The sequence below is a fragment of the Bos mutus genome, chromosome 16 (genome assembly GCF_027580195.1).
Source record: "Bos mutus isolate GX-2022 chromosome 16, NWIPB_WYAK_1.1, whole genome shotgun sequence".
Classification (NCBI taxonomy): Eukaryota; Metazoa; Chordata; class Mammalia; order Artiodactyla; family Bovidae; genus Bos; species Bos mutus.
In genome coordinates this window covers 18688016-18714279 of record NC_091632.1, presented here as the reverse complement: position 1 = coordinate 18714279, position 26264 = coordinate 18688016, and the positions used below count along the sequence as shown (strand labels likewise).

Below are 26264 nucleotides of genomic sequence, written 5' to 3'. Positions count from 1 at the left end.
TCTTTTAAAATTTGTAATATGTCTACAAAATCCAATGTATATTTCATATTTAAGAATATCTCACTTTGGGCTTGTTGCATTTCAAGTGCTCAACAGCCAACACAGTGAGTTAACAGTGCAAACCAAAATCAGAAAAAAGAATATCCATGGAACTGCAACATATAATTAAAAAAAAAAAGACAAAAAATGTTCCCCAAACCAGAAACCATCTGTAAAACACACTAAATAAGACAAACTATTACAATTATCTTTTTACAAACACTTCTCCCCCTTTCTAAATACCCTATCTCAAGTCTTCAAACCACATTAAAGATATACCAGTATTTCCTTAATCTAACAATTTCATATTTTTAGCTACTGAAATAAACCATAATTTAACTTTATTTTTGATATTTCTTACAAAAAAGTGTTTACTTTTTAGTTCAGTACTCAGCAAAATCTTTTTTTTTTGGGGGGGGGTGGGGGGCGGCGGGCTGTGCCACATGGCATGTGGAACCTTAGTTCCCTGACCAGGGACAGAATACACACCCTCTGCAGTAGAAGCGCAGAACCCTAACCACTGAATCACCAGGGAGTTCCAAAATCTCCTTCTGGTATACAAGGCAGAAACAATGCCTTATGAACTAAATCATTCATAAGGATGTTTACTGTAATGGAAAAAATGTGTAAGTCATGGTATAATTAAAAATGTAACTCAAACTGACATGCTTATTTCAAGAAAAACAACACTTACAAAGAACATCTGCTTCACTGTCAGAAAATTAGAAAAATGAACTGTTACATATTCACACACTGAGTAGACAGCGCTAGAAGGCAGAATGCAAAGTCCAATGGCACTTCTGAGTCACAGACAATTTTGTCAATCTCAAAAGTAAATGCTTTGTACAAAATATTTTAGTATAATTTAACCAAGTCTGGCAATAACACCGAAATTTACATCTTATTTCAAAATTGTTATGATCTTCAGGTATAACCCTCTCCGAAAGATACATGAAACTGATGCCATTTAGAATATTACCTATTCATCTTGGAGGTTTAATTTTCTGTTCGTAGTCAAGGAAATCTGAAAAAATTACCTTAGAAAATTAATGCATCTACGAAACCAGTATGTACCTGCAATCTGTGGTTACTTGTGATTAGCCTGAAACAGTTTCTTTATTTTATACAGATAAAATAATTTTAGAATAAAGTGGTCCTAAAACTTTACCCAGAGAAGAAAGTATTGTTTCAAGCTTAACAAGACAAATGAAAAACAGACAACCTGAGATTAAATTCTAGCTCCAATGCTATGAGAACTTGGGTACATGACTTAGCTAGGCATTGATTTCTTCACCTATAAAACAGGGTTGTGACCAGATCTGTTATGAGGATTAAATTATTTAATAAATGCAAATATTTTAACTACACTTGGCATATAATAATGAATTGTGTTAACTAATGTTATAATATTACAAATAAATTACTATAAATTGACTTCCCAGGTGGTACAATGGTAAAGAATCTGCCTGCTGATGCAGGAGTTGCCAGAGTCAAAGTTGTGATCCCTACGTTGGGAAGATCCCCTGCAGAAGGAAATGGTAACCCACTCCAGTATTCTTGCCTGGAAAATTCCGTGGACAAAGGAGCCTTGGAGGCTACAGTCCATGGGGTTGAAAGAGTCGAATACGACTGAGCAACTGAGTACGTGCACATGCGTGCACACACGCTATAAATTATGAATTCTCAGTTTGTAGGGCAGGGGAATGGAAGAAAAGCATTAATCTGAGTGCCTAATATATGGCAGGTACTATTTTGGGTACTCTACAAGACTAAAAGTTATTCCAACAGATGAGAAAGTTGAAGCTTAAAGAGAATTAACATCTTGCTTATAGTCATACAGCTTCTAAGTGGTAAAGTAATGAACAAAAGCTAGAGTTTATATCTTCAGAGTCTATGCATTTCCACTAGTCAGGTTGTTTCTGGAGAAGCCTCAATGAGAGTTTAAAAGATGAAGATGTATACAAATGCATTTCCTTTCAGAGATTATTTTAATTTAGTAAGGGAAGCAATAGAGGGGAGCAACTGAGGACCAACAAATAGGCACTATGGATAAATGCAAGACTCAACCAGCTCGTCCTTTCAAATACATAAGAGTGGATAATCTTTACTTGTGACAACTCTTAGCTTAGAAAGTTTGTGCCTTCTATAAAGAAAAACATTTCTTTAATAAAATTTAGAAGGCAGGACACTAATCAGAAGTAAAACAAAGTAGAAATTGTATTGGCAATTCTAATAATATTGTTAAATATAAAAGAAGTATATTGAAAATAGAAGTCCAAACAATATTTCAATTTGTCAAAGCTCATTTCATTCAAGCAATCATTTGTTTACCTTACTTTCCGTATTTTACTTACTTCTCCAATGGAATCTTGAGAATCCTGGGTGTATACTTGAGTCTCTACCTCTCCATCAGTACTTTCTTCTGCCATAACTTCCTCCTGCATCAGGACATATAAGTGTGTGAATCGTATCAATTCACTAGATGAAGCAACACTTGTTCAGCTAGGTCTCCCAATAAAACAAAACTCAAATCTGTAATTTTATGAAACAATACATCAGAAATTTTCACTTATATTTACTTTTAAAAACATTCTTCTTTGGTATATACAAAATAAGGTTAATGAACATTAACTAAATACATGCCAGTGAAACACATTTAGTAGTCTCAATGCTTGCAAGAAAACAATTCATTACAACTTATCCTAAACAAAATAAAATGAAGGAAAACCATTTTGGTCAACCAGAGGGAAAAAATGGCAGGTACCAGTTTAAAACACCCATGAGGCTATAAACTTCCTTATTCTTTGAATTTTAAAAAAAGGCTGAAATGGAGTTCATTCTATGTTTCTGTAACTGTTTTTAAAATGGAAATTGGAAATTCAATAAGACATATGAAAAGAATATACAACAGTATTGGCAACGTTACATAACAGTACCAGGGCTGTCAGTGGAAGCGTTGCTACTAACAGCAGTATTTTCTGGATTTTGACCCCCCAAACCTCCATTCACTTAATAATGCTGTAACTGAAAGAGTATCTTGTTTCTATTGGTAGAAGTAAAAATAAACAGAAAGACCTTTACATACCTCAGTTCCTACAGGTATAACACTTTTCAGCTTCTTTGGAAGAGGCATTTCCACTGTATCATCAGAAATCTGGTCTGATGCTTCTATGGTGCTATCTTCTTCCTCTTCACGTGTACGCTTTGGCAAAGAAGAACTTGGGGTAGCTGAAACTGTGAAATTATGTAACTTAAATCTTGAATTACAGCATGATAACAGCTCAATTTAAAGTTAATCTGAAAACATCTTGATCATTTAACTAAAAAACAAAAACCACAGTAAACATTGGATAGAACAACAAAATCTGTTCCTGCCAATTTATGTATAAACAAAGAGAAATTTTTTTGGTCTTTGTAAACAAAGATAAATTTATGTTCTGAATCAATGGTCTCATACTATCAACTTAACTTTTGGTTAATAAAGCCAATCAACATTTACAGTAATATATCTAACTCACTGTGACTGTATTACTATAGAATTGCTACTCACAAAGGTTATATAGGGCCTTCTTATAATTTATAAATCTAAAGACTCCTTGGACAAATAAAAACTTCCTTATATGTTTAAGATTTGAAAATTCTTACATGATCTTTTTTTAGGCATCTTTTAGTTCTCAGGACTTGTACTGAGTTATATTTGACCCTTGAACAATTTAGGGAGGGGCACTGTCCTTCCAAATTTGCCATTCCTTGAATCTGCAGATCCAAGCAACTGAGGATGTGCAGTTGCTGTGATGTTCTGAAACACCACACTACTGAAAAAATCCACATGTAAGTGGACCATGCAGTTCAAATCTGTGTTGTTCAACGGTCAACTGTAAATATTACATGTTATGGGTTGTACCACCTTTAAAATCAGTGATGAAATAATTGGAAAGGAAGAAAGATCTTAATGACAAAAATCAGTGACCTAAATTAGAATTCAGCAGTAAACATAAAATGTTAGGATTACAATCATCTCCTTTAATACCCTATAGAAAACAACTATGTAGAAAGAATATTCAGGATATATAATATACTCAAGGAACTGTAAATGCACAGGTCTACTCTAACTTCATTTTAAAATTAGTCTTACCAGTGCCAAATACTGCTGTGGAAGTAGAAGGCCGCTCAACTGGTGAACTCTGAACCACCTCCACTATGTTTGGGGATAGTTCTTGATTTGTAGGCTCAATCTGAGGATGACTCTGTTGAGTAGGCTGCACAAAAGCCGTAGCCTGTGTTTGTTGCTGAACAGTTAAAATGGGTTGAGGGATAGAAGGCTGGACATTAGGACTGGTAGAACGAACAGATCCACTTGTGCTTCCGAAAACTGGAACATGTTCCACAGGCCCTTCTGACTGCATGGCTGAAAAACAATTAGAACATCTAATGCATTAAGGTTTCTATTCTTACCAAAGTTGGGATTACCCTTCCCTATTCTAGACCTAACAGAAGCAGAAGATATTAAGAAGAGGTGGCAAGAATACACAGAAGAACTGTACAAAAAAGAGCTTCACGACTCAGATAATCACGATGGTGTGATCACCCACCTAGAGCCAGACATCCTGGAATGTGAAGTCAAGTGGGCCTTAGAAAGCATCACTACGAACAAAGCTAGTGGAGGTGATGGAATTCCAGTTGAGCTATTTCAAATCCTGAAAGATGATGCTGTGAAAGTGCTGCACTCAATATGCCAGCAAATTTGGAAAACTCAGCAGTCACCACAGGACTGGAAAAGGTCAGTTTTCATTCTAATCCCAAAGAAAGGCAATGCCAAAGAATGCTCAAACTACTGCACAATTGCATTCATCTCACATGCTAGTAAAATAATGCTCAAAATTCTCCAAGCCAGGCTTCAGCAGTACCTGAATTGTGAACTTCTAGATGTTAAGCTGGTTTTAGGAAAGGCAGAGGAACCAGAGATCAAATTGCCAACATCCACTGGATCATGGAAAAAACAAGAGAGTTCCAGAAAAGCATCTATTTCTGCTTTATTGACTATGCCAAAGCCTTTGACTGTGTGGATCACAATAAACTGCGGAAAATTCTGAAAGAGATGGGAATACCAGACCACCTGACCTGCCTCTTGAGAAACCTATATGCAGGTCAGGAAGCAAGTTAGAACTGTACATGGAACAACAGACTGGTTCCAAATAGGAAAAGGAGTACGTCAAGGCTATGTATTGTCACCCTGCTTATTTAACTACTATGCAGAGTACATCATGAGAAACGCTGGACTGGAAGAAGCACAAGCTGGAATCAAGACTGCCGGGATGTTACCTGTAACAGATTCAGCTGAACTGAATCAATAACCTCAGATATGCAGATGACACCACCCTTATGGCAGAAAGTGAAGAGGAACTAAAAAGCCTCTTGATGAAAGTGAAAGAGGAAAGTGAAAAAGTTGGCTTAAAGCTCAACATTCAGAAAACGAAGATCATGGCATCTGGTCCCATTACTTCATGGGAAATAGATGGGGAAACAGTGGAAACAGTGTCAGACTTTATTTTTCTGGGCTCCAAAAATCACTGCAGATGGTGACTGCAGCCATGAAATTAAAAGATGCTTACTCCTTGGAAGGAAAGTTATGACCAACCTAGATAGTATATTGAAAAGCAGAGATATTACTTTGCCAACAAAGGTCCATCTAGTCAAGGTTATGGTTTTTCCAGTGGTCATGTATGGATGTGAGAGTTGGACTGTGAAGAAAGCTGAGCACTGAAGTATTGATGCTTTTGAACTGTGGTGTTGGAGAAGACTCTTGAGAGTCCCTTGGACTGCAAGGAGATCCAACCAGTCCATTCTAAAGGAGATCACTCCTGGGTGTTCACTGGAAGGACTGATGCTGAAGCTGAAACTCCAATACTTTGGCCACCTCATACGAAGAGTTGACTCACTGGAAAAGACCCTGATGCTGGGAGGGATTAGGGCCAGGAGGAGAAGGGGACGACAGGATGAGATGGCTGGATGGCATCACCGACTCGATGGACATGAGTCTGAGTGAACTCCGGGAGTTGGTGATGGACAGGGAGGCCTGACGTGCTGCGATTCATGGGGTCGCAAAGAGTCGGACACGACTGAGTGACTGAACTGAACTGAGCTGAATCTGTTACAGGTGACATTGTGCATAGTTATTTGTGTACATACCTCTCATCACACATTAGATAAAAACATTGAGGGTAAAAGAAATGTATTATGCATCTTTGTATTGCCTGTGTGACAGATACGGTAGTGTGCAGTAAACTGTCGGTTGAATTAAATAAATACCTGAAACTGTTTTTGCATCCATTGTTCTTTTCAAATGATGACCAAATAAAATGATATAAAGAGACTTATGTATCATTTTGCTTTCAATTGATTATAAAATAACCATTAAGTTTAAGTGGTAATATATCTCATAATCATTTTACTGAATGTAGTTCAAATGAAATAGTCTGTCTTTTCATAGCACATATAATTTTATGTAGTTTTAAACATAAATAATTTACTGAATTCTAAAATTTGTTAAGAACCTATGGGAATTATATTTAGTAAAGTTTTACGGACACCTATCTTGAGATTAGGTACAGGAATTAAAACAATGAAAAAGAAAATTCCTATGCTTGAGAAGCTCAATCAAGTGGAATTAAAAAAACATATTCAACTGAATAAAATGTGGTTAATTGCTGTAATGACTAAGAAAGTGACATGGGAACAAAGTGGAGAAAAAAATGAAAAGATCAGATAGCTTTAGTGAAGAAGTGATGTTTAGGATGAATCACTGATTTAATATGGTTTTCTAAGTGGATTTCATATCATCTTTCTTAGCCAATAGAGGTGAAAAACATGGTCCTGAAAAAGATGACATATATTCATAGGGTGTATTTCCCTCTTTCTTTAGCTTGAAAACAAAACAAAGCAAAAATGATGGAGGGAGGAAATATGCTACATTAACAAGTAACCCAGGAGGCACGCACCTGAAATACTAACTGCCCGCTTTTACTATGATGTCTGACGTTGGCTTTAGTGGAAGTCTCATTTATCCTTGAAATTACACTCATCTTCTCATAATAAATCTAAGAAAACTGTCGGTTCAATCAGATGTTATTATTTTACTTACCTTCCTGTGACTCCACTTGTGTAGTGGGCATCACTGTGGCTGTTGGGGTAGTAGTAGGATTTGTAACAGTTGCAGGTGTAACCATTGGGCGGATACTAGCTCTGGGTGTTGACTTATTCCCAGCCATAGCTGCAGCTGTCACTTTACTTGGCGTAGATACAACAGGGGTTGGCTTGATATTGGCTGTTGGTGGGTCTGACATGCTGGCACTTATGGAAAGAAAAATGTGAAAATAATAATTCACAAAAAGTACTACAAACATTCCTTATAAAGTACAAATACTCCAAAGAAAGTAAAGCACATACGCTTACTGAAGTGAATGTCCAGTAATTATTACCTTAATACACATTCAAACTGTTTTCCTAACACTGCTTTGAGTAGATTTTTGGCAGATTAGGAAAAAATTAAAGACAGTAAATACTATTGTTCAATCGCTCAGTCGTGTCAGACTGTTTGCGACCCCATGGACTGTAGAACGTCAGGCTTACTTAGACAGTAAGTACAATTTTATATTTTTTTGTTCACTAAATATTACGAAACTCTTATTGAAGAAGTTCTGAATTTAAGCATTAGAAACTGTGCAGGAAATACTCTACAGTGGTGCATCCTGACAAGGCAGAACGTATTAACTGTTGATTACTGAACCTCAGTCTCACCTTAGCCTCTTGCTCTTCAATTATATAATTTTATAACGTAAACTTTATTTCTCCCCAAAGATCACTAGGTCCTCCCTGTATTTTAAAAAAAGAAAAGCAGGAAACAGACTGTAAACAGACTGCAAAAGAACAAAACTCACATTCCTCTTTCACCAGAAGCTGGAGTTGTTTTCAACGTGATCTGTCTCTGCTGTTCTGGGACCTATAGAAAGAAAACTATGGATTGTTGTGCCGGTCCTACAAGAGTCCACCCAACAATGCCATCAAAATATCTTAGTGTTAATTCTCTCAGACAGAGGCTCCTAAATCACCAGACATCTTCAAGCAAAATGTACAGAGAAAAAATGATTTGCCATTTAAACAGAACTGGCTGATTACCTTATTGGTAGGTTCCTGAGGCTCGTCTCTCTGCTCAAGGTGTCTCTCTTGATGCTCCCTGAGTTCTCTCTCCAAGCGACTAATTCGACCTTCGTACTGGGATTTAAGAGCAGTCATACGAACATCCAGTTCATCTTTCTGCTGATCTAAGGCTCCATTCCTTTGTTTAAGCTCTTCATTTTCCTTAGTTAGCTGATCTTTTACACCTAAAGAAGTAACCACATCATTCTATCAATATCATAATCAAACACTGGAAACAAAAAAAATTATGTGCTTGATAAGTACGCAAAGGCTATATTGGATTCTATTCCTGAACTTTAACATCTCCAATAATTCTGATATACTCTACATTTCAATAAACAAGGTTTTAAACATGTATTTATTACTCCAATATAAAATATACTCCAAAATAAAAAAGACTCAGCTTTTTCTAACCAAGATCTCAAAAAAGATAAAGGATCTACCATAAACTAGTCAGCAGGAGCCCTTTTATATGGCCTTTAAATATTTTTAATATATGAGAGACTATAAAATTTTCATTTCAAATAATTTACAGCAGATACTCAAGGATAATTAAGCAACTTCATTTTTTTTTAAATGAAATAAGTTGCCAGGGACACTATCTTAGAGATCCATTTAAATAACTGCTCATAAGAAAATTCAACCTACTTGGCATTTTATTTACCTACTAGCAGACTGGTAAGCAAGGTGCAGTAAGGCCCTGAGGGTTGTAGCACTGGGATCCTCATACAGCTGACATGATGTTCTCCCTGAAGGCCTAATGGGACCCTCTGTGAGTGAGGCACAGAAAACTCGCTGAGCTAACGTCCAATGCTGCCTAGAATTTACAGAAGGCCTCTGGACAGTATACTATGGACCCAAAGGGTTACCATCAGAAGGCGGTAATAGTTACACACTAAAGCAGAAAGACAGCTGTACTCCCTATCCACTATCAGTTAACAATTAAGAAAGAAATCATAAATTAAGGACATCCTTATTACTTGAAAATTAAAACTGCTGTAATTTGAATCCAATTAAATAAACCTAATACCTAAAGTATGCAAACACATAGACAGAAGTCATTTAGTATTATTTACTTTTCTTTCCCATTTAATTCTAACCCTGTATCAAATAACCAACTTTCACCATCAAATTCGAATCATAAAGCATACAGAAACTTACCAGCTAAATGTGCAATTTTTGATTTTGCTGCTACAATGGCCTTTCTTGTTTTTTCTTCCTTTTCAGTTATCTGCTGTCGGAGTTGCTCTTCCTGTGTGGTTCTATCTTGAAGGTCCTGACGAAGTCGTGCAAGTTCAGATTGAAGCTCCAGAGTCTGTTCCTGGAGACTTCTTGCTTCTATCTCTTTCTCAGATAAAGTCTTTTTTAAAGGAAGACAAAGTATTAACCATGTAATTCAGCCAAATCAATATAACTACATCCCCGACAGACTTAAAGCATAAAACTTATTAATTTGTTTAGATTAAATGAAAGTATAAATATAAAACGGTAATCAAGTGGACACTTGCAAGATGATTAGGTATTATCTGCATACATAAGTCATTCAAAAAAAATTATATATTTCCATATAAAAAGAGAAAGTATCAGTGTTTAACCCATTTTTCTTTTTTCAAAATTCCTTTATGACTGAATTATATTCCATTGTATTTTTCTAGCTTTTCAACAAGGAAACAATTATGAACATACACCTTTCACTTCTCTTCCACTCATACCTTCTGCAGGTTCTCCACTTGATTCTCGAGTGACTTTGACTTGGTTTCAGCTTGGCTTAGGGTCTCTTTGAGCTCCTGCATTTCCTGGACTGAGACGTGCTGTTCCTGATGGTCTCCAGAAGACTGAGCTGAGGTCTCCATGACCTAAGATGACAAACAGTAATAATACACTTGAACATTTATATTCAGTAATTTTGCAAATTCATCTAAGAAAATAGTAAGTATATAAAGAAACTTATCTTTAAGGGTATTCATAAATAAATCTATAAAACAACTTTAATGTCCAAGAGTAAGCTATTAGTTACATAGGTTAGGGCTTTCCATACTACTGGGTATTAACCAGCTAATCAAAATGATGATGCACTGTTTAACACAGAATTATCCAGAAAAACAAATCACTCATACATGAAGGAAAGCATATTAAAGGATTAACAGTGGTTAACTGAGGGTTAAGAATTTTGAAATTTTTTCTTCATATATTTTCTAGTCTAACAGGTGCTAACTTGTTGACTTGATACACTCAAATCAATATACAAGTTCTTTACCACTGGTAATCAAAAATAAAAATCAAGTCTAAAGTAAAACAAAGATTTAAAAATTCTTTTTGGTAGATGGTTAACATAGAATACTTATTTAAAATAACACAACCTGATCAATTACAAGAAACCAGCACTTTTTGATACATATCATTTTAATCAGTTAAATGAGTTCTTTAATGAGTTACAAGAAAATAGTTTTGAAAAGGAACAATATTTGAAATTGGGAAACTACATAAAAATGCCTAGAAGTAACTACTATTTCTTTATGAATTTATAGTTCATTTTAGGACATACTAAGAGCTAATCTTAAACTAAATAAAGTATCGCATATATGATTAAAAACCAATAACTAAATATTATGAATAAGGTTTTTGTAAGACTCATCCAAATATGCAAATCCATGTATCTAAATATATACAAAACTGTGTATAAATTGTGTAGACCAAAATTGTGTATATCAAAAAATTATATATATAAAGAATATATAAAAAGAAAACCACTTCAAAAATACCTTATCTTGTTGTGCTTTAAGTTCTTCATATTGAGTCTTGTACCTACGTCCAATTTTCTTGACTTGAGTAATAGTTTTAACCTTTTCTTGAATATCAATTATTTTGGCATCTAACTCCTTCTGGATATTTTCCTTTTCTGTTCTTACTTTATTTAAATCTTCCTTTAGACTCTGGATTAAGTTCTGGTTGTTAGTCAAAGATGCATTTGATCTAAGCAAAAGAGATGGGATAAAAGAGAAAGACTAAATACTTGAGACTTTTCCAATTTTAAAACCTTTTAAGTTATATTTTTATTGTGTTGCTTTAGTGTGTGTTTTATTTAGAAAACTCTAAGAAAAGCACACACACACACACCCTTCAAAAGAGAAATCCTTAACTTGTGAACCTGTGGTACTTTAGAAAAATGTGACTGACTTATTACATGCCATATATACCCATTTTAGAGATGAGAAAAACTGAGCTATAAGTTGTTAAGTAACATGCACACTTTTACTCTGCATGGTACCCAGAGTGTAATCCACATCTGCCTGATCGCAAAATCTACATTAAGCACATGAGGTTTTGTAGGCCACATACAATGTTTGCTGTGTGTTCCTCTTCTTTTTTACGACACTTAAAAAAAAATGTAAAAATCATTTTTAGCTTCCAGGTTGTACAAAAAAAGACCTGTGGGTTATAGTCTGCCAACTCCTGTATTTTAATCATGAAATGAATGTGAAATCAGATGACCTGAGTTAAGTGCATGTTGTTAATCGTTACTAACCTTAGAAGTAAGCCTGGGTACCTTTCTGAATCTTAGCCTCCTCATCTTTAAAATTAAGTAATATCTCTCCCACTTAAAATGCCAGACTATTGTTATGGAAAAAAAAAAGAGAATAAACTTGACAAAAATTTGTAAGCTGTCAAGTATCACATAAACAGGGGCTAAGATAGGGACAAAGGACATTAAAGCTTACAAGAGGTAAACCAGAAACATTAACTCTAATATTACATTTATCTTTAAAAGGCAATATACTTCACTATAAGTTCATTTAAGAACTTTCTTTAGGAACTTCCCTGGTGGTCCAGTGGTGAAGAATATGCATCTAAAGTGGGGGACATGGGTTTGATCCCTGGTTGGGCAACTAAGCCAAATTAGAGAAGCCTGCAAAACACAACTACTGAGCTTGTGCTCCCCAACAGGCCTCTGCATGCTGAAACAAAGACTCAGTGCAGCAAAAAAAAAAAAAGAGAGAAAAACACTTCTTTATGAAAACTTTCAAAATAGATTCATGAATATATGTTAATCAAAAGAAAAAAGAAAAATCTACTTGCAAAAGTTAATTTGACTATTTAAAAAAATGGTCTGCTTTAGATTCATACCAACTATGTAGTTTAAAAAGTAATCAAGTATGGAGAAATAATTCATATATGAAGGCATAAAACTAAATGACAGCTTGGTTGTTTTTATAAAGCAATAAAAGGAAAGATACATATAAGAGCTCCAGTACTTTCCATCCTCTTTAAAGTCAGGAAGCACTTAGGGCATCACATAAAAATAGAAACAAACTTCTTTAAGATTGTCCAAGTACTGGATACAACTTGAGATTATTCCATATACCTTGCAATTTCAGCTTTAAGTCTTCCAAGTTCTTCAGTCAATTGCTGAATACGCTTAGTGTGAACTTCCTTTTCAGAAAGCAGCTTACGATATTCTTCTGTATCTGGATCTTTCTGTTGATTCACTAGATGCTAGAATAGGAACAATGCATAACACGATTTTATGAAACTAATGTGCTATATTAAAATATCAGAGTATCTAATTATGTTTATATTAGATGCTTGCATACATAGTGATCAATCATCAAATTATAAGAAAATAAAATCAAAGCTTTAGTTCCTTTGTTTAGCTAAGAGGTTTAGCCAAAATGAAAGGGGAAAACAAAGTAAATGTCATTCACTATTCATTATTTTTCACAGTTGCAAAGGAACATTTTAGAATAGTTACAGTAGAGTCAAATAAAGGGATCCAAAGGATCTGTAAGCTTTTAACATTAAATACCCAATTTCATTAAAGTGACATATATAGGGGAAAAAAGTTCATCATGCATTACAAACAAAACAAGAAAATGAAAATAATCCTAAATGCAATTGATTCCATTAACCAGAAAAGAAGGCAGCATAATTTAACAGGAATATATCTAGACTTGGGCAGATTATCCTTTCTGGATTTTTCGGACTCTTTGAGCAAATAAAAAAAGCATGAAGGGGCTCTAAAATTTTAAAATCCTATTTGGATATGAGTAGTTCTTAGAGCATTTTCTAGGTGCTGGGTGGACTGCTTCATTTAATTTTTATAAAATGAACAGGGTGATTATATCCTCATTTACAAAATCAAGGAAAATTGTCTGAGAAAGATTAATGTCCTCATTTTCACAAAGCAAATAGCTAGTATAAGGTAAGGCAGATTTCCAACTTCTTCTCTGAATACAGAGCTACTATAGCTTCTAACCATACTATGTGTGTGTATAGTATGTGAGGTTATATCAATAACCTCAGATATGCAGGTGATACCATCCTTATGGCAGAAAACAAAGAGGAACTAAAAAACCTCTTGATGAAAGTGAAAGAGGAGAGTGAAAAAGTTGGCTTAAAACTCAACATTCAGAAAACTAACATCATGGCACCTGGTCCTATCACTTCATGGCTAATAGATGGGGAAACAGTGGAAACAGTGAGAGACTTTATTTTGGGGGGCTCCAAAATCACTGCAGATGGTGATTGCAGCCATGAAATTAAAAGATGCTTGCTCCTTGGAAGAAAAGCTATGACCAACCTAGACAGCATATTAAAAAGCAGAGACATTACTTTACCAACAAAGGTCCGTCTAGTCAAAGCTATGGTTTTTCCAGTAGTCATGTATGGATGAGAGTTGGACTATAAAAAAAGCTGAGCACCCAAGAATTGATGCTTTTGAACTGTGGTATTGGAGAAGACTCTTGAGAGTCCCTTGGATAGTAAGGAGATCTAACCAGTCCATCCTAAAGGAAATTGGTCCTGAATATTCACTGGAAGGACTGATGCTGAAGCCGAAACTCCAATACTCTGGCCACTTGATGTGAAGAACTGTCTCATTGATAAAGACCCTGATGCTGGGAAAGACTGAAGGTGGGAGAAAGGGACGACAAAGGATGAGATGGTTGGATGGCATCACCAACATGATGGACAGGAGTTTGAGTAAACCCCAGGAGTTGGTGATGGACAGGGAGGCCCGGTGTGCTGCGGTCCACGGGATCGCAAAGAATCAGACAGGACTGAGTGACTGAACTGAACGTGTGGGTGCATTTTGCTCCTCAGTTGTGTCCGACTCCTTGTGAACGCGTGGACTGTAGCCTGCCAAGCTCCTCTGTCCAAAGGATTTTTCAGGCAAAAATACTGAAGTGGGTTGCCATTCCCTTCTCCAGGGGATGTTCCCAATCCAGGGATTGAACCCAGGTCTCCTGTACTGCAGGCAAATTCTTTATCGTCTGAGACACCAGGGAAGCCAAACATACCATGCTATACGGTTTTGTCTTCTCTCCCCCACCCCCAAAATACTGCAGTGAACAAGTCTTCTTAAAGTGCTTCAATGAATTATATAAATCCATTTTTCATGTACAAAAACATTTTAAAGATAAAGCAAAAGCCTAAATGTGGAATACAAACAGACAATTTAGCTTTTTTAAAAAATACAGACAATATAACCAAAATATTAAAAATTTAGTTATAAGCTTAATGCCTGACACATAGGTATATGTAACAAACACATCAGACTTTCACTGATCAACATAAAATACTTCCCACTAGCTCATCAAATATTTTTATCCTCTTAAATTTTACCCTATTATTTTACATCAACATGTTTTTGTTTTGGAATGGGTTTGACTAAATTTACCTGGTTACGTGCTTTCCAACGTTTGACATCTTCTTCTAATAACTTCTTCTCTGCTTGCAACATACCACTTTTCTCACTCAGTTCAGCATTTGCTTCTTGTAAGGGTAAAATATCTAACTCCAGTTTCCTGACCTGAAAATAGTTTCAGAATTTTTTTAATACCTGATGCGAAAATTTATTTACGACATTACTAAAAATATGTCTCTCTACTCATTTGTAAATTACAAACCTTGGCTTGCATCTGCTGTAGATCCTGTTCCAGCCTCTCCTTCTCTTCTCTCAGCATCTTATTGGTTTCCATGACTACGTTCATTGTTTCGGTTTTCTTCATCAGTTCCTCATGCTGGGCCATTGTTTTTGCAGTTACCTAAAGATTTCAAACATATGTGTACAGCAACATATACCAACAGATTAAGGTCTATCTTTTCCTACCAGCTCTAATCTTTCCTATAAAAGTAAAAAGGATTTAAACGTCAACTTTTAAAACAATTTTTAGGAATCTTACATGTTTATTTTTCTGTGATTCATGTCAATTACAGAGTTTCAACACGCACAAAATCAAAAGATGAAAGTAAAAAGATACTATGTTATTTACATTAGGTAAAAACATTAATCCAGTCCTCTATCTTCCTGTTTCTATTGTTTTTCTTGCTACACTGAATTCAGCAACAGTTCTAAAATGATGTTATTTTGGTCCTCAGTTTCCCCCCTCTTTTTCAGAAACTCTTTTTCATCTCACTTGATTATTTCATCACTTTGATTCTGAGCAGTTTTACTGAATACTTGTTCACTTGTGAAGAACATTTTTTCTGTTCTGAGTACAATTATCCATTTTTTGTATGTATTCTTTTATACCTTCACCATTTTTAAAGCTATCATTCATGGTTGCCATGCTACACCGCTTGACTTGGGTAGACATTATTTTTGATACAACTTAGGTTACTTCTTGACTTCTCCCTTTGTATGTAAGACTTGGCTGAGCTGGGTGTTTTGTAGTATTATTTGCCTTTATGTAGTCCAAAGGAACAGCAAAGAAAACATAACAGACTGAAAGAATATATAATCTTCATTAGAAGCTCTGATTCCGCTCTTTCCTGTAAGTGTTAGCTCCACTGAATCAGAAGGTCTGTTTATTATTTCCATAGTGAGATATTTGAATTTGAGTTGTTTTCTCAATAGGGTATAATTCTGGAACTTTTCATTTGTCTGAAAATGTAAATCCCGTAAGTCTACTTGTTCAATTATCCACTTTCTCCTGTTTCATGGTTTCTCTCTAGTAGCCATTCCAACTATCTACCAGTTAAAAGAAGATAAATGATTCAAGGTCTTAATTTCCTTCTTTCCAGATGTGGAGTTATACTACTGCACCTCCTCAGAACGAGGTGATGCAGTAATAAGCTTTTGGTTGGTTGAGTGGACTGAGATGAGCTTGTGTTGTGATCATACATTTACCAAACACCTTTTCTCCCCGCTCTGGTTGACTATTTTGACGACATTTTACACCTCTGCTGAGAAAAAGAAAATTCCATAGCAATTTCAACCAACCATTTTTTGTCGATGACTAATTTCTATAATGACAATTACAGCAGTAAATAAAGACAACTGAAATTTATTTATTAAGCACTCAGTGTGCACCAGACATAATTCAAAAGTTTCATGTGCACTAATTCAATTCTCACTATTTTTATCACCTGCATGTTACAGACAAGGAAGTTTAAGAGCAAGGAAGTTAAACAATGTGCCCAAGCAACACATCGAATGGTATGAACTAGACTGAATTTGAAACCAGGTAGTCTTGGTTATCATTAAGTCTCTTATCACTATACTGCGCCAATGTTTAACATCTAACGAACTTACGAGTTTAAGAAGAATGGTTATTTCAAACTAAATTTTATGCTACTAGAAACTGAAATGAGTACATCTCTTGATTTAACAAGTACCTTCTTAGGACACATACCTGAACTTTCTCCCTTTCAGCATTTAGGCTATCCTGCAGTTCCTGCAGCTCTCTTTCTAAAAGTTCAACCCTTTGTCGATATCGCAGGCTCTCAACTTGAGCCACTTCAAATCTAGTTTCAGCAATTTCTTTTTCTCGCCGTATAAATCTACAAAAATACGTAAGATGTTATTTGAATAGATTAACGCCAGTAACAGAACATTCAAAAACTTGGATAATTTTTAAGATAACAAACTTATTCACTTTAAAAATTTTCATTAAAAAATAATAATAGGAGATATACTTTACTACAGACAGTGGTTTCTATCTTTAAAATAAATCTGAAAGCCATTTACTTTTCTAAGGAAACCGTTCAAGTTCTTACTGTCAGATTCAACTTGAACTCACATATTTAAATTGGCATATGTCTAAATGTCAAAAGTGACCACTAATTGGGTGGTAGTGGGTTTGTGGACTCTATATGACAAAATGAGCTTTGTATTTATTTACCTAAATAGCATATAACTTCCACTGGCCTAATTTATACACTTATAGCGTAACTTCATAATTGTTGCTCATCATAGAAGTAAAGCATTAAGAATATATTGGATTTACCTGAGAATTTCTAAAATTTGTTCTTGAGATTTTCCTTCTTCACTGAGAGATACATTCAATGGACCTTGTACACCTTCCTTCATTGAGGAAACGACTTTGTCACTTAATTTTTCAATCTGATCATGGAGTAACCTGTTTTGTTTTTCTAGATCTTCACAGCGAGACACACTCTTAGAAACTTCATCCTATAAGCCAAGAGTCTATCATATAATAGCAGATTTTCCAACGTGTGTTAAAAAACAATAAAAAAACCCCCAAACCCTTCAATTCTCCAGAACATTCTATCATGAATAATACCTTTAACATTCTCTCTCTTTCTTCCCAAGATGCTTTACATTCCAACAACTGTGATTCTGCTTTTTGGGCTGTTTCTTCCAAATGCTGACGCACTGATGCCATTTTGGAAACCTGTTCCTTGGCAGCTTGGAGAGCTTCAACATCAGCAGCATGCAGCATCAGTTCTCTCTCATACTTATTCTGAGCTTCCACAGCTATTTTAGCCTGAAAGGAATTATCGCCCCATTGACACAGATTAAAATTCCATAAGGCCAGTCTTTGAAAAGATGCATGCTATATTACTTACAGCAATAAACGTGAACATAATCGAAATGTTCCAAAATATCTAGGAGAATAATGAAAAATTATGCTGTATCTATTTGATGAAGTGTTAAACAACTGTTCAAAATGAAACTTAGAAAGATGAGGTAGTAACTTGGAACAGATTTTATGAAATAAAGACTAACTCAGTTACATAAAATATATGCATATATACACACAAAATGAAAAAGGGAAATGAAAACCACCTATTTGAATACGGAATCATGGATACATTCTTTGATTCTAATTCCCAATGCTACAATGTTTGGCAATAAGCCAATGATAATTCCTTTTTGTCTAATTTACCTTCAGTGTGAAGCACTTTCCCTTGTACTCCATTTTTAAAATAATCCTGATACATATACAAGTTATTCCTGTAAGCAATACGCTATTAACATACCACCAATCATAAAAATGAGAACGTTACCAATATCCTTACATGTATTCCTTTCCCATTCTACCATTTCAATAATCCTCATTTTCCTGAACTGTTTTATCATCTTTTATTCATAACAAACTATAAAAAGCAGTATCATGTATATGCGTGTGTGCATGTGTGTATATACCTAAATAATGTGCTTTTGTACTGTTAAAGCTTATAAACAGTGGTGTATAGAAATCTGCGTGAGCTCAGTAATGCACTAAAAATGTTTTCAAAATGTCCCTGTTTTGCTGAGGAAAAGTATCTCTATCTTGTCTATAGTACAGCTTTACAACTAGACTCACTGTAGTACTGCAATAGTGAAAGAATGCTTGCAAGTGAGATCAAGTACACGTTTAATCTTCTACTCCTATTTTTATATATTTTCTCCATTTACCAATGCTGTTTTGTTAATGGATATTGCTCTACAGACATGTCTTTTTTCTTCAAAGTCTGCTTTATGCATGTTTGCTTTTAGGGGAGACCTAGGTTAGTATCTATTTCTGCTAAACAAATGAAATCCAAAGAGGACCACTGCTTTTACAGAAAAGTGAAAACAGTGTTCGGCATTTGTTCAGTAGATGCCATTTATTGAGGCAATGAGCACCCTGAGTAGCAAGAGGGGTACTGCCAAGCTCCTTCCCCAGGAACCACACTCAGCATCTCAGCATCAAGCCGTCATAGCTTTGGACTGTGAGCGTCTGTGTTTTATCTCTATTTAATCTGTATTTCCATTAGGATGATGTGACCTGAGATAACTGTTTCTTCACTTTATGCCATTTCATCTTTCAAAGGAACTTTCTACTTCTGGACAGCAGGGGAAACCTGGCCTTACTTTTAGCTTTCGTCTATACTTATCAGTTGATCTTATTCCAAGTGCCCCAAGAGTGGAAATAACTTGCATGTTTTATAAAATGCACCAATCCCCAAAATGCATGACTATGCTCGAAGAACTGTGCCCTAAGATCAAAGCTCACTTTCCAATAACTGGCTCTGAGTGACACTTACTTGTTCCTGACAGTCCCGTCTGGCTTGCTGTTCATTACTCAAAGCTGTGCTTGCTCTCTGAAGAGCTTCTTGTACTTCATTCTGAACACTATTGAGTGTTTTCTTTAACTCAGATAACTAAATTGAAGAACAAGATAAAAACCAAGAGTTAATTGCATATTTACTTTAAAATTATCGAAGTCAGGTTTTTAAAAATACAAGTAGCCCAAAGACTTATTAAGTTTAAACAGTTTATTACCTGATATATTGTGCAAATTTTGCAGGCTTTTATTCACTCCATATTATTAAAAATGTGTACAAAAGTAAATGTTTAGGCAGAGGCTTCTAAAAAGCAACACTGATATCTAGTACCATAAAGTAGTCTCAAGTATCCAAAAGGAAACATGTACAGATTAGAGTAAAATACAAAACTAAAATAGTTATATAAGGTATGTGTTCAATCAGTATCTGCTGAGAATAACTGAATGGTAATTAATAAGCTAGATAAAAGAATCTAAATCCTTACAACAGAAAAAGTGATTGGTATGGTAATAACCTAATTTACCTGTTGTTCCATGCTCTCTATGGCTTTTCTCTTGTCATCCTGAAGTTCCTGTTTTTCCTTCTCTACTTCCATCAACTTCTTTTCCAGCTGTGTCTGAAATTCGGCTGACTCTTTTAAGCGAACTTCAATATTCTTACGTACTTCTTCTGTCACCTTCACCATCAACCAAACAGTAGGGTACAAAGAATACACACATTTAAAATTATACAATTATTTTCCCCAAATGAAAGCTAAATTTATGTATTTTGATAGGTAAGAAGGGGATTTATTTAGAGTGAAACTCTGTTCATACACAGTGTGGGCCATCTCAGAAGGCAAGACTGACCTAAGGTAAATTTAAAACACACTAAAATTCACAAATGGAATACACTGGCCTTCCTATCTCGGCTGATAATGCCTATTACATGGAATAACTTCCTATCTTTACCATTCAAATGATGCTTTCCTTCAAGGCCAGGCAAAAATGCATTCTCCCCTGTGAAGTCAGGCATACTCAAAAGACAAACAATCTCACCTACCACCCACTCACATAATCAGCATTTCATCTGTACTTTTTCTACAGGAATATACTTCCCATGTTCTACAAATTTTGTGTGATGTTTTTGTTGTATCTGGCTTATTAGACTCAAGCTCTTTTAAAAGGTAAGTGCAATGCCAGTTGAACCCACACTTTTACACAGTGCCTTACACATCGTAACTTTAAAAAAAAAGTACATGCAAACTGAATTCAAAATTGGATATACCTGTTTTTCCTTGTTGAGGGACTCTTCCAAACTAGTAACCATTGCACGATACTGTTCCACATTACTAGTGCTTGTTTTGAGTCTTTCCTTCAAGTCATTCACCTGCTCTTCTGCCTGCCTTAGCTGGCTCAGAAGGTCATCCATATCTTCTTTGTTGCTAGGCTGACCTAATAGATTTAACAGCTTTCTTAATATTAACATTTTAAATGATATTAAAGATGACTACTCTTAAAGAATTTGTGAAATAAGAATTCAGACTGAGATGTAGAAGTATTCAACTATCTAGAAAGTGTATTTCAACCTATGCTGAATACCAAAATAAAAACAGGTTACAGTCAGTAGGTTATTTAAAAACAAAAATGTTTAAGTATTTGAACTCTGCTGTTACAAATATTTTTTTTAAAGGTATTTAAAAGAGAATATAAAGTAATTCCACTAAGCTGAAATAGCTACTTGTAGAAATTAACTCTTAATTAAACCATTGTTTATGCCAAAACGTTACAGCTTAAAACATTTAGAGTAATTTTCATTTTAAAATTCACAGAAAAGGAAGAAATTACAGATTAAAAAGAATGTTTTCTTACCATATGATAACAATAAGAAAGGAGTCCTGGAGAATTATATATATACAATATATATCACATACATACACATGTATACTTATGTTTTAAATTTCTCTTCTATATTAAGAAATAAGTAAGACCATGTAGAAAGATTACTTGGACTCAATGGGTTTGCATTTGAAATAATGTATTGACAAAGAGTAGCAAAACTTTATGAGAGAAACCTTTTCCCTGCAGCTGTCAATGAGCAAAGATTAGGAATACTGCTCTAAAGAGATCAAACAAATCCATGATTTCTGTAAGTGAGCCTTATCATTACATATTTAGCAAGTAACTTCATCTCAAAAGGGAGTTAAAAATTCAAATTATTAACCCTCCACAAGAGAAACATTCTTAAAGCATCAATGAAATGGTTTCAATAACTGGAAAACTAAGAGCATATCTTGGTCACCTGCCACATGTACAACTATTCTGAATCTTTCAAGTCTGTGCATTTATTAATTTAGGCAGAAAACTGGGCTTTACTATATGTAAAGTTTTTTGTTTTGTTAAAATCTTTTGCTAGTATCTATGAAAAAAATGGCTGCTGATTTACAGGATATGTTATAAACCTGGCACTTTTATCAGCCTACTCATTTACCTTTACCAGTTCTCTGTGAAGACTGAGAAGCAAGTTGGACTTCCATATTACTGAGGTGCTGTTTCAATGAAGCAATTTCCTTCTGAGCATTTTTTAACAGTTCTTTTGTGTTAAGATGAAGATTTGTCTCCGTATCCAGCTGTCTCTTTGTATCTAAAAGTTGAACCTATAAGAAAAATATACATCAACCCTACAAATGCTATCTTTCAATTTTTAAGTAACTAGAGAGGCTCAAATTACCTTTTTACAGAACTTTAAACTGCCTAAAACAGAGCAACAGAAATGACATTTACCTCCTGAACTGAAACCACCAAAATAAATAAACAACAAAAAACAGACAAAACACTTTGAACCAACTGAGATAGGAAACAGAAGAGATGAACCCTACAATTTCTCAGCTTATTGATTTAAGAGTATCCAGGCTAAGCAAAGGGAAAGGAAAATGAGGCCACAGACTTCATGAACTGGAAACATAGAACTCAGAATAGAAGAAGGCCAGACCAACTTGAATTCATAAAACAGAAACACTATCAGATAGAAGGCAGCTGCCCAGACACAGTACTGTGGAGACTTGCACAGGTTCCCTTCTTGAATATTGAGCAAAAGAGTGATCAGTGCATGCCTGTGAAAATACCCCAGACGGCAAAGAATCAAACAGAAACTGGAGTGGTCTGAAGACTGAAGACTCTCTGGTCCTCAGAGCAGGTCAGGAATAATGCCTGTTTCCAGCAGCCTGACTGAAAAAGCTCTTAATTCACTGGACTCTGGGACTAGACCTCAGGAAGATATCGCCTTGGCTCATTTCAGTTGCTCAGTCATGTCCGATTCTTTGCGACCCCATGGACTGCAGTAAGCCAGGTTTCCCTGTCTATCACCAACTCATGGGGTCTAAAACTCACAGAGTTGCTGATGTCATCCAACCATCTTATCCACTGTCGTTCCCTTCTCTTCCTGCCTTCAATCTTTCCCAGCATCAGGGTCTTTTTCAATGAGACAGTTCTTCACATCAGGTGGCCAAAGTACTGGAGTTTCAGCTTCAGCATCAGGCCTTCCAATGAATATTCAGGACTCATTTCCTTTAGGATGGACTGGCTGGATCTCCTTGAAGTCCAAGGGACTCTCAAGAGTCTTCTCCAACACCACAGTTCAAAAGCATCAATTCTTCAGCACTCAGCTTTCTTAATAGTCCAATTCTCACATCCATACATGACTACTGGAAAAACCATAGCTTTGACTACATGGACCTTTGCTGGCAAAGTAAAGTCTCTGCTTTTTTAATATGCTGTCTAGGTTGGTCATAACTTTTCTTCCAAGGAGCAAGTGTCTTTTAATTTCATGGCTGCAGTGATTTTGGAGCCCCCCAAAATAAAGTCTGACACTGTTTCTCCATCTGTTTGCCATGAAGTGATGGGACCAGATGCCATGATCTTAGTTTTCTGAATGTTGAATTTTAAGCTTAATTTTTCACTCACCTCTTTCATTTTCATCAAGAGGCTGTTTAGTTCTTCACTTTCTGCCATAAGGGTGGTGTCATCTGCATATCTGAGGTTACTGATCTCCCAGCAATCTTGATTCCAGCTTGTGCTTCATCCAGCCCGGCATTTCCCATGATGTACATCGCATATGAGAAACAAGCAGGGTGACAATATACAGCCTTGACACACTCCTTTCCCAATTTGGAAGCAGTCTGCCATTCCATGTCCAGTTCTACCTGTTGCTTCTTGACCTGTATAAAGATTTCTCAGGAGCAGGTCAGGTGGTCTGGTATTCCCATCTCTTTAAGAATTTTCCATACTTAGTTGTGATCCACACAGTCAAAGGCTTTGGTGTAGTCAATAAAGCAAAAGTAGATGTTTTTCTGGAACTCTCTTGCTTTTTCTATGATCCAACAAATGTTGGCAATTTGATCTCTAGTTCCTCTGCCTTTTCTAAATCCAGCTTGAACATCTCGAAGTTCACGGTTCATGCCTGAAGCGTAGCTTGGAGAATTCTGAGCATTGCTTTGCTAGCATGTGAGATGAGGACAATTGTGCAGTAGTTTGGACATTCTTTGGCATTGCCTTTCTTTGGGATTGGAATGAAAACTGACCTTTTCCAGCAATGCGGGCCACTGCTGAGTTTTCCAAATTTGTTGGCATATTGACTGCAGCACTTTCACCACATCATTGTTCAGGATTTGAAATAGCTCAACTGGAATTGCATCACCTCCACTAGCTTTGTTCGTAGTAATGTTTCCTAAGGCCCACCAGACTTCCTCTAGGTGGGTGATCACACCATTGTGGTTATCTGGGTCATGAAGATCTTTTTTGTATAGTTCTTTTGGGTATTTTTTGCCACCTCTTCTTAATACCTTCTGCTTCTGCTAGGTCCATACCATTTCTGTCCTTTATTGTGCCTATCTTTGCATGAAATGTTCCCTTGGTATCTCTATTTCTTGAAGAGATCTCTAGCCTCTCCCATTCTATTGTTTTCCTCTATTTCTTTGCATTGATTCCTGAGGAAGGCTTTCTTATCTTTCCTTGCTATTCTTTGGAACTCTCCTTTCAAATGGGTATATCTTTCCTTTCCTCCTTTGCCTTTCGCTTCTCTTCTTTTCTCAGTTATTTGTAAGGCCTCCTCAGACAACCATTTTGCATTTCTTTTACTTGGGGATGGTCTTGATCACTGCCTCTTGTACAATGTCATGAACCTCTGTCATAATTCTTCAGGCACTCTGTCTATCAGATCTAATCCCTTGAATCTATTTGTCTCTATTTTTTACAACGTAAAAGGCAAGAAAAACTTAAGGGTCTGTAAGAGATCTCAAGACTGTGCTTCAACATGAGCTTGATTTTTAAACATAAATATTCTATAGAAATTCAGAACACTGATAAGACTCACATCCAGATTTCTAGTAAGTGTATGCCTCTGTTCCACCTCATTCTCCAACTTCTTCTTTAGATGGGATATTTCATGTTCCAGTTTTTCTATCTGGCTACTAAGCCTTTGTTTGGTTTCTGTTTCAGATCGCTCTAATATTCCCTAAGGATTGAAAAAAAAAAAAAAAAAAGATTTTGGTTATACTTAAAAAAAAAGTAAGAACAAATGAACAACAACAACAAAAAAGGCAACTGGAAATTACAGGAATACAACTCATTTCTGCATGAAGAAGTTAAGATCTAAACCATTTACCAAGATATTTTGACATTTTCCATAGTATAACGTCTATTTAATAGGGAAAATAAGAACCATATCACCACAGCCAGATTTCTTCATATTTTGAAGAATACAAGCCAAAGATTTAATCTTGCAAACAATTAAACTGTATAGGACTCTGTAAATATAAACCTGAGGATCAAAACTGCCAATTGCCTGGCTTCAGTCAGTTCTCTTTCAATGTTTTACTTAAAATACTGATGTCTTAAATAAACTTCAAAATTCAGTGATCATAATATGCATGACAAAAATGACATAAACGTTCTCATTAAGAAAACTGAGAGAATACAATGTTAAAATTATTCAAATTTAACTTAAAAATTTTTTTCTACTTATCCCTTTTTTATTTGGTTACCTGAATTGTCTGCAGATTAGTAAGCAGTAAGTTTTGCCCTCTTTGTTCGGCCAACAAAGATTCTCTTTGCTGAGAAAGACGGACTTCTGACAATTTAAGCATTTCCTTTTCCTTTTTCAGATTTTCTGCTCTTACCTTGAGTCAAGTACAAATTAAAAAAAGAATGTTGAGAAACAATGTGTCAAATGTAATAACACAATTATAAAAGTTTCATGTATTGAATTATGAAACAAAGATTATTGGAAATACTAATAAATCCAAAGGAAAAATTCTTACAATTACCACAAATACATATATTATCTTTGGTCCAGCAAATCAAGACTTAAAACAACAACAACAACAATCTAAAATGCCACAGTCTTGGAGGCAAAATAACAAAACTATGCGATAGTCACACCTGCATACTATTCAACTATGCAAGTTTTAGAAACTAAACTTGGCTTCTAAGTATCTGTTTGAGTGCTGACTTATCTATTTGAACTTTTTTTCCCCATGAGGAGTACCCTCTGAATCTCAGAGGGTATAGAAGGGCTTGCTGAAAATCAATATCCTCAAAATATTCATATTTACAGGATGAGTCAAAAACTATCAATTATAAAACTTACTCCACCAGTTTAAAACAGTGCTGATGTCTATTCTCCACAAAGGGGTGGGGACAAGACAGAAATAACAGAGCCAACAGAATTAGAAAAGCTAAGTTTTAAGTCCCAACCAACCTGTATCTCATGATGGCCCC

At 35.5% G+C, this 26264-nt stretch overlaps 1 protein-coding gene across 1 annotated transcript in view; it reads right to left on the bottom strand.

Moving 5' to 3' along the window:
• The window catches only part of TPR (translocated promoter region, nuclear basket protein), a 63724-nt gene that overhangs the window by 17159 nt on the left and 20301 nt on the right, over positions 1 to 26264 (bottom strand). Inside the window, exons 20-40 of the mRNA XM_005893108.3 lie at positions 25529 to 25663; positions 24859 to 24999; positions 21979 to 22144; positions 20776 to 20942; positions 20033 to 20185; positions 19489 to 19605; positions 17760 to 17963; positions 17463 to 17647; positions 16869 to 17016; positions 15141 to 15278; positions 14912 to 15043; positions 12599 to 12729; positions 10998 to 11208; positions 9948 to 10091; positions 9397 to 9595; positions 8215 to 8420; positions 7977 to 8038; positions 7181 to 7389; positions 4175 to 4447; positions 3125 to 3273; positions 2394 to 2477 (exon numbers count right to left, since the gene is read on the bottom strand). Coding sequence (XP_005893170.1) covers positions 2394 to 2477; positions 3125 to 3273; positions 4175 to 4447; positions 7181 to 7389; positions 7977 to 8038; positions 8215 to 8420; positions 9397 to 9595; positions 9948 to 10091; positions 10998 to 11208; positions 12599 to 12729; positions 14912 to 15043; positions 15141 to 15278; positions 16869 to 17016; positions 17463 to 17647; positions 17760 to 17963; positions 19489 to 19605; positions 20033 to 20185; positions 20776 to 20942; positions 21979 to 22144; positions 24859 to 24999; positions 25529 to 25663 — 3354 coding nt within the window. The remainder of the gene's footprint in view (positions 1 to 2393; positions 2478 to 3124; positions 3274 to 4174; positions 4448 to 7180; positions 7390 to 7976; positions 8039 to 8214; positions 8421 to 9396; positions 9596 to 9947; positions 10092 to 10997; positions 11209 to 12598; positions 12730 to 14911; positions 15044 to 15140; positions 15279 to 16868; positions 17017 to 17462; positions 17648 to 17759; positions 17964 to 19488; positions 19606 to 20032; positions 20186 to 20775; positions 20943 to 21978; positions 22145 to 24858; positions 25000 to 25528; positions 25664 to 26264) is intronic.